This window comes from Phalaenopsis equestris, unplaced genomic scaffold (assembly GCF_001263595.1).
Source record: "Phalaenopsis equestris unplaced genomic scaffold, ASM126359v1 Scaffold000428, whole genome shotgun sequence".
NCBI lineage: Eukaryota > Viridiplantae > Streptophyta > Magnoliopsida > Asparagales > Orchidaceae > Phalaenopsis > Phalaenopsis equestris.
In genome coordinates this window covers 2363477-2373099 of record NW_018164869.1, presented here as the reverse complement: position 1 = coordinate 2373099, position 9623 = coordinate 2363477, and the positions used below count along the sequence as shown (strand labels likewise).

At 36.9% G+C, this 9623-nt stretch overlaps 1 protein-coding gene across 1 annotated transcript in view; it reads left to right on the top strand.

Annotated features, from left to right (window-relative positions):
* The first annotated feature begins 669 nt into the window (after positions 1-669).
* LOC110027577 (prohibitin-1, mitochondrial-like) overlaps positions 670-9623 on the top strand; it is a 25678-nt gene continuing 16724 nt past the window's right edge. Inside the window, exons 1-3 of the mRNA XM_020729066.1 lie at positions 670-779; positions 867-1054; positions 1555-1671. Coding sequence (XP_020584725.1) covers positions 887-1054; positions 1555-1671 — 285 coding nt within the window. The 5' untranslated portion in view covers positions 670-779; positions 867-886. The remainder of the gene's footprint in view (positions 780-866; positions 1055-1554; positions 1672-9623) is intronic.

The window sequence follows — 9623 nt, the reverse complement described above, 5'->3', positions numbered from 1 at the left end:
GTAATCAATGAAATCACGCCACGATATCCCGCGCGACACAGAAAAAAAGACGGCGTAGTAACATGAGGAATATTCCCCTTGTGTTATTCATGTGTTATTGTGTAATGAGAATATTCTTGGTGTTATAATAACACAATAATATATCAATAACACATGAATAACATGCAACAACACATGAATAACACACAATAACACATAAATAACACGAGAAATATTCCCGACAGAGAAAAAACGACGCAGTGACACGAGAGAATATTCTCCCCCGCCTTATTCTCCTGTATTATTCATGTGTTATTGTGTGTTATTCATGTGTTTTTGATGTGTTATTGTGTTATTATAGCACCAGGAATATTCTCAGGACACAATAACACATGAATAACACACAATAACACATGAATAACACGGGAGGAAATATTCCACTGCGCCGTTTTTTTCTCTCTGTCGCGCGGGGTGTCGTGACGTGATTTCACTGACTACGCACGTTAACTCTACGTGCGTAATACTGATGTAATATTTTTTCCCATGTAACATACATATGAGATGTATAACGACGTGACAATCGGTGATTGACCCCATCCAGATTTGAGTTGTTCAGAACTAATATTTAACATGAAAATATACTATGGGAGGATAAAATGAAATTTCTTTTATATTAGTATGAAAATTTTGCCCTTGTCAACCTTCTCCTTCACTAGTACTGAGTGAAATCTGTGACCTACCAAACCCCTAAAACCCTCCGCCGCTGAGCAACAGCAGTTCGCCATCTTCATCCTCCCACGGTGCAAAACCTTTTACTCTTATCGATTTATCATTATTACAAGCCCTTGATATCGATTCCTCCTCTTGTTTATCGGATTATTCACTAGGCATTGGTGAGGAAGCCGAGATGAACTTTAAGAACGCTCGGGTTCCGAACACAGGTGCGGCGTCAGCGCTGGTGAAGGTGGCTTTGATCGGCGGCGCCGGCGTCTACGCTGCTTTCAATAGCCTCTACAATGTCGATGGTGGCCATCGGGCCATTGTCTTCAACCGCATCCAGGGAATTAAGGATAAGGTAGTAATACTACATTTCTAATTCATTATTTTTGTTTTTTTTTTAATTTTGATGATCTAGCTGTGACTGCTGGTTTGCTTTGAAAAGGAATTACTTTGCACTCCTAGATGCTCTTTGATCGTATTCTTTGATGAATTAACGCGAAAGTTTGTCTTTTGTGGTCATGGAAGGAGTGATTTATGAACTTTGAATAAAGCCTGCTGTTAATTGAGCTGTCTCCTGTTTATGAGAAACTTGAATATTCCTGCAAATTACATAAAGTTGAAATTTTAGTTGCAAAGGATTGAATTTGTGAATCAGAAGGTGGAGTGAGATTTGCTCAATGGTTTTATTAGAACTTCGAAGATATTCAGACATTAGAAACGGCCCAAGATTTGTTGTGCTTTAAATATAATATGTTTTACTAATGCTGTTTCAAATTTTGTTTTTTTTTTTACTTGTGTTACTGGCGCTTTAGTGTTAGTATTTTCTATTGTTTGTTCACAATGAATTTTTTCCAGGTTTATCCCGAGGGAACACATTTGATGATCCCTTGGTTTGAGAGGCCAATAATTTATGATGTCCGTGCTCGGCCTCATCTTGTGGAGAGTACATCTGGAAGCCGTGATCTTCAAATGGTATGCATATCTAAATAATACTCAAATTCAACCTTTATAATGGGCATCCAATTATTGCCGAAAAAGTTAAATATTGGTTTTCGGCTATTGCAGCAAGCACATATTCTCTTAATTTCTAGCTATTATAAAGCGGCTAAATATGGCTTTACATCTTCAAGGTGAAGCTGCTATCTTTCAATACAGCAATGCATTGGCTTTTATTAAAGATTATTTTGATATAAGCAATATATATCTATTTTCTTTTTTGTTTGAAGTACCAACATTAACATGCACCTTAGAAGGCTACATTTATAAAAGAATGAGACAAATAAAGAGAGAATTTTTATCCATTACTTGGTTAAACACGATGATGTGGGATGATCATGGGTCATCAGTCAACTTATGATACTTACATTTTTTTTATGTTTTCGTTCTTGGTATCTTTATATTATAATTTGCGGAGTTTCTCTATTTAAAGGGGGATCTAGGATTTAATGTAAGTTAATGATTAATGGAATGAAAGCAGAGATTATGGAGAAGTCACAAAACTCACAACTAAAGTTTTATGGCCAAAGGTGTAGCTATGTAGAAATCCATGAGTGCTGTGAATCTACATTGCCCATGAATTAATCATTAGCCATGGTTGATGAAGTTAGTGGCTTATCATCCTCCACAAATATGAAGGGATGGTCCTTGAGCAGGGAAAAAGATTGATCTACATGGTCCCAAAAGAATTGACCTGCTTGAAAAATCTGTTAGTGTGGTTTTATATCTTGTTAATAGTTACTTGTAAGTCTTGATGCTAACCCAACAACTTCTAGTTATTGGACTATTTAAATCTTATTTTCTCTATGTTTTGCCGTGGGTCTAGTAATTACTCCAGGATATCTTCTTGTTGGAAGATGTTTTGAAATAAGATACGAATGCAACCCCAATAAAATTTTATCTACTGTTCCTTCATCTTCCTTTTTCTCCTTTTTTGTTGCCTGTGAGCTTTGCAGGTGTCCATGGATTGCTATTGTAGCAAGGACATGAATAACTCTTGTACTGTCATTGGTAGTGGGAGATGCAGGAGCTTGTGTCTTGCCACTTCATTGAAGAAGTTAGACTTTTTCCAGCTTGCTTGCTTGAGATTTGTTAAGATATGCTATTTTAGTGTTCAAGGTACTGGGTGGCAGAGCTAAAATTGGACTAAAATCAAGCTCATTGCTGAAATTTGCTAGATGGTTGAATTGAGAAGCAGAAAGGTGATTGAAGCTTAGGAGCTGATCCAAGAAAATAAATCCCGAGGAAGAGCAAGGCAAACCAAGTTTGAGAAACCTTGAAGTCAACAAGGGTTGTTATTTAGAAGGCTTGAAAGCGGCCTTTACAGTCTCTTCTTATTCTTACAATTGGTACCAAGCCTACAAAATTGAATCTTGATGGTGCTTGTAAGATAGGAGATTGAAAAGATCATGCAAGAAATGATTTTAGTCTTTGAAGACTGAAAATGAAGGCGTTGGAAAGTTCAAAAAGTCCTTGATGTGGCATTATCAGATGAGGCATTGCAGTAGATTGATGTAAATATTTTGGGAAATCTTGCTGATAAAGCCCTTGATACCATTCTACTTGAGCTTGGAGATGAACTTTTTGTGAAAGGACAAGCAGCCTTTGGAATCTTGGGGAAACGTGAGTTTCTATATTTAAAGAGAACTCTCAACAATTGTTTATATCTTTGGAAGAGGTTTTGCACCTTAAAATTGGATGATTCTATATCACTCAAGAAGAATTTGTATGACTCGGCAAATTCATTATAGATTTTAAAAGAATTGAAGCTAAAATCAAGGATAAATATAATGCCATAGCTCTCTCGAGTTCTTAGCCAAAAGATATGAACATTTTGTGGATGCTAAGTTATAAATTTATATTGGAAACACATTCTTTTTCTGATAGAAGTAAAATAAGTCCTTAACTCCAAAGATTTCAAAAAAAGTGAGGAATCAAAGAAAAAAATTAGTAAAGAAAATGAAAAAAATATTTAAAACTAAAAATCCAATTAAAAGAAAATGAAAAAAATAGTAAGAAGGAAGGGAGATTTACATTCATGCCGCACAAAATCTACCATTTTATATATCTAATGCCTAAAGTTTTAATATTACACACATACCACATAAAAGAAAAATAAATACGTTGTCGCTTAGTCCAAGTACAGCCTCTGCCAACTCCCGACCATAAAACATCGATCATGCAGCAGCGACACCGAAAACCTGTGAGCTCCACCTTTTTATGGCACGTGTACACCACCATAAATTCGACAACATTGGCAGGGCTTCTACCATTGGCGCCCATGATATTTTAATGGCATAAGCAGAGGGCTTGGGGAGGGATGTGTCGAACCCCAACTAGCCTCTCCTTTAAGGGCCAGCTGGTGCGACAATGATGGATGATTTGGTCAGACTAAATTCTCACAAGCCCTCGTCATGACTTTTTGAATTAGAACTCAGTGGGTGACGGACTAATCAAACTAAATCACTATAAATATATTTGATGCATTTCATTTAATAATTCATTTATATTCATATATTCTCAATATCCTGGAAATCATATCATCAAAATATGTATATCTATTTGAAGTCGCTAAATCTTACGTAAAAGAAGACGCACTCAAAAGTTTATATAAGCTCCCCAAAACTATGAATGACAAAAGCTGTACAAGTCACAACTGACTACTTTCCATGCTGTTCTTTGCACATTCCTGGAAGTTAATAACGAGTTCAGCGAAATAATTAAGACTAAAATAATATTTATAGACGAACAAGAAATAACGTGCATGCTCTTATGTAACTCATATATATGTCTACAACACATGTCAAAAAATGCTATAATCATATAAAATATTTAAAAGAAAAGAAATGTAATGCAAATAATCATAACTGCTGTATAAAATATGTTTTTTATTCATTCATTTGTAATCATAAGTATATTTATGAGAGTCATCAATCTAATCATATGAATATTATTTGTAATTGTATAAGCCTCAATTATTCCCATGCCATATTATATCATTGGGTCATCACGCAGCCCGAATGTCACATTAACTATTGATAAATATTAGGAATCTTCTAACATAGTAGTTATCAATAGCCCTTGGTACCAATGATTTTCTACATTTCGTCACCATTTGATCCTAGCAGTTACCTGAGTTTTGTCTCCATCTGAGTACCAAGAGTCGGGAATCTCATCGCTTCCTATCATCCATGCTTGTAAGTATTTGTGTAATTATCTACCCATAATATCACTTGTAACATTATTTAAATCATAATTCCTATAACAAGCATTCATTATAGACATTTCTTATATCATATACATGAATCACAATAAATGAATACCTGGAAGTAATGATTTCATAAGTACATTTATTAGATTTGCATTCTACAATCTATGCATGTATTCATACACAATATGTAGAAACTTCTAGATGCAATAGTATCAAATGCATAATCACATGAAAACCTATAAAGAATTATTATTTTTAAGTTAGCACATAATTATTTCACCTGAATTGATAGAAGCAGCTTCACAACGAGTTTCTCCAAGCTCGCCTTTGTAAACATCTTAGGATTTTATGAATTTTTAGCTCATTTGTGATTTAACCCCAAATATTACTTTGTTATTTTTATCTCAAATGGGCTTCTCTGCATAAATCCTCCTTGAAGATTTCTTCTATTTCTTTCTTCCTTTGTTTTCCTTCCTATCTTTCTTCTACTTATCTTTGTTGATTTTCTGCTAAAGATGCAATTCGAAAGCTAAAATCAAGTTCCTAGCTTTCGACACTACATCGCCTCTTATTGCTTTGACAGGGAATAAATAAGTGTACTTTTTTGTGTCAAACATCAAAACGAAAGCATAAGAAAATGAATGCCTGAAAAATCATAAAAGAGGGATTTACGGTCATAGACACCTCCCTAGAACCATGAAATGCTGCATGCGGCTCCCTGCAGGTTGCTCAGTTTACGCTTTCTATAGTGTCGAATCGCAGAATTGCTTCAGCTAAGTGAAATTGAGAACAGGGAGAGGGATGGGATTGCGACATTTAACTTACTCCCGTTAACTCTCAACTATTCGATCCATCAAACTGATGCATGTGCAGCTAAGTGCGAAGAAAGTTGGTTGGGAAGAGTAAAGATGCAGGATTAGGGTGGTATTAGGATAAATTAAAGTTAATTAAATTTATAACTTTATAATTTTATATCTTCTCATACGTGTAAAATTCATATTTAGTTTTATATAAAAAATTGATCAATTCAACGTGTAGAATTTTATAAAATTAACTTTGTCATGTTCAGAGGGATGCGAAATTTGGGGTACACCTTCAAATTGTCAAAATTGGGTGTTACAGGAGGGAATGAGAGGTATGGAAGAAGTGGAAGGGGGAGGTCTTTGAGCCAGAGGTCGTTGTAGCACTTTGAGCACAAGTTCATAGTCTTCGACGAGTCAAAGAAGCTGCAGTTGTTAGTGCAGAGGTGACCCTCATGGTCTCATTTCTCCTCCTCCATCGTGCTTCTCTTGCTGCTACAACTTGTTCGATTTCTCTCTTGGATAGCCGTGCAACGATTTGGGGGATATTTGGCAATGGCGACAGAGAAACTTTATCATATGGAAAGCGAGTGGCAGTGACATTCGATGGTCGAAGGATGGCGGAGGTTGGACTTGGACTGTGCGAACGTATATTTATTTCCTACTTTTGTGTGGTATACACGGAAACCCCTTAATAAGGAGAATTAAGTGGCTAAATAAAAATTTAGTTAAAAGATAATGAAAGTCTTCTAAAAGAAATTTAAAAAAAAATCCCTTTTTTAATCTTTTGACATGTTGCATTGTTGCTTGGCCGCACCCATAATTCCAATGGTTGATCTCTGTCGTGTGAGCTCGCTCACAATCTTGATCTTCTTGCTTGTTTGATTGATCTCCTTGTAGTGCTTTGGCTCTCTTCGAACTACAATACTTGATTTCTACTAAACTAATTTTAACCTAGAAGCTTAAACCTTAATTATGCTATTCGAGATGTTCACCTCGTATGCCTTGAGGTAAATGCCATAGAGACGTGCGCCTAAAGTGAAACCCATGTGTCTCAGGGCAAGAAATTTAAGTTTTGATGTGGTGACTAAGCGCCTCATGTTAAGGGGTGCCTCAAGACTTGTGCTTCAAATGTCTTTTTAAACAATTCTCCACCCTAGTTTTCAGCTTGATTTTGTCTTCTTTCTCCAATCACTTGCATGGACATTTTATCTTTATAATATTGAGTTTTATTTATTATTTATTATTATTTTGTTTAATTTAGTTTTATTTAGAAAGTATCAGAAAATTTTTTTACACGGAGGTTTTCTTCCCTCCTCTTCCCTCTTTCATTTTTTTGTCCTCATATCCTTTTTCTCCCCCACCTTTTCTTCCTAAGAACTTTCTAAATTTAAATCATTTCCTAAAATATAGGATCTGATTTTATTTTCCTCTCCCGAGGTTGGTGGAGCTTCGACCTCATTCGTCGAATCTTCTGGATTTTCATGGTACTGCGGTAAGTCCTCAGGCGGATTGATCCATTCCACAATATATTCTGGTAGAATAGGTAGTTATCCTGTTTTGGCACATCCTGAGCGGGAGCTACAATAGAGGAGGGTTTCCGTAATGCAACTCTCGAGCCCTTATGTTTGAAATTTTCTTCTTCTACTTCTCGTGCCTAGCGTGCAGTGGTTGAGCGATAAGTACGTAAGGAGAACTCCATTATGGGAAGAAATCTATGGCAAGCTGTGCCACTCTCACAGTCACCCCCTCAGGAGTGACCTCCACACCACGGATAGGACCTGGATCCCAATGCAGAATTTTTGTCCCCATCAAGTTTCTTGGGCCCATTACAAAGCTGGGGTTCACTTCTCTTGTCTGGACATTTGACGAGGGGTACTATGCGGAACAGAAAATAGCTTCTGAATAACTCCATGTGATATTCTCGACAGGGCACAAAATGACTCCTCTTTAGACATGCTGGACCTTCCCATGGATAACTCAGGAAGTAGTTTAACCATCTGAAAAGACAGTATTTCTCGTATCTGTGGTAACTCTGTATTTGATGTTGGCTCTAACTCGTGATCCTTCTAGACCGCCAAGGTCAGTCGTGCTGTACCTCCTATCTACTCCTGTGAAATGGTATCCCGAGGCACCACAGTTTCATAATCTACTTGAACGCTCATTCTAGAATGGTTACTATTACCTCAGCTGGAATCTCTATCTCAGGATCCACTGGAACTGGTGGCGTATCTTCCTCGCTAGCTGCAAGTGGAGAATCCTGTCGGAAGTCTTCAACTCTTCCTTATCAACTGTCACTGCCCAATTTTTCAACGACCCCAGGCATAGTGAAACAGATCTGCTCTTCAGTGTCTGCAGTGCCTTTACCCAATATTTCGATGATGCCTTGCTCTTTGAAGTGGATCATTACTCCCTTAGATGTGCATTCTACTTCAACATGCCCAAATCTATTTCACTTGCAACATTTTCTGGCTGAGACAAACTTGCTAATTAGTTTCGCTGGATAGTAGTAAGGGGGTCGCTTGGTGTTGCAATCTCTCTACTTCAGACGCTAGAGTCTGCAACTTTTGGCGGTAGTACGTTGGTAGGAACCGATGTTGTGTTTCCCATTTCATCTTTATATCTTTTCGTTCTACCCTTCAACACCCGATTACGGTCAAGGGTAACCTTTCATTCGATTTCATCTCTAATGTTCGCAATCCACTGCTGAAATCGGCGGATCTCTCCCCGTATTTCCTCCCGGGTATGCTCGGGTATAGTTCTCCTTGAAGACATGTTTGATGGAAAGAGTAAGGAGGACAAAAAGGAAAGAGGGAAGAGGAGAAAAACCTCCGTGTCATTTTTAGCATGTGATGGAAATTCATCTTATTCAATCTATGTGTAATGTGTATGACCCATATGTGTGAAGGAAATTGAAGCTGATATGAAAGTTCTTGGTCGCAAAAATCTCGTCTTGGCTTATTAAGGACTCTCTTCCATTCCTCTTTGGCATGTGATGGAAATTTATCTTATTCAATCGATGTGTATGACCCATATGTATGAAGGAAATTGAAGTTGATATGAAAGTTCTTGGTTGCAAAAACTTGTCTTGGCTTACTAAGGGCTCTCTTTTATTCCTCTATGGATGTGGTCCTCCTATGGCTATTTGCTCTTACCTCTTCTCTTTCCCCTTTAAGTTGTGTACCCGTCTTCCTTTTATTATCTTAAAATTACTACACAACGAAACTTCCCCAATGTTAGAACAAGAGTTCGATTCTTGAATTCTTGTTCCAGTTATCATCTAATGATCTGATAAACTTCCTACGTAAAAAAATCACTAAAAAGCCTGAAAAAAGCACTCGTCCCCTTTACCCCAACTCTTGCCCTAGCTAATCTCCACCACCATCGCTAGTCATCATGATTACTAGCCATCCCAAACCAGGCACAAATTGAGCCATCCCTTACCCTAGCCAAGGTTGAAGTTGATAATATTTGCAAAGAGAATGTATCATGCATATTTTCCTTATTAATGTAACTTAGATTCCGTCTATATCTTTCTACTAATTAAATTCACCAACATCCTCCAATATGTCCGTATATTTGAGTTTCTATATTTGACCCTAACCATTTCCACATAAATTTCCACTGAATCCTCTTTAAATCACACCATATTCACCTTGCAAAATAAATGATATCATACAATCCTCACATTATTGCAATTAATCTTCTTAAAGAAAAAAAAAACTTATATATTTTATTATGTACTAAATTCACGAAAATCTTATATTATCTATCTATGTTTAGGCTGCCATCATTGATCCCATGTCCAAACCCTCTACCCACAGGTCGATCCATCCTCACAAATACCCAACCCAGTTTTGTGCATGATTCATCAGTCATTTATGGGTTTTAAACTTTGGTATTCTGGTAAGAGTCGC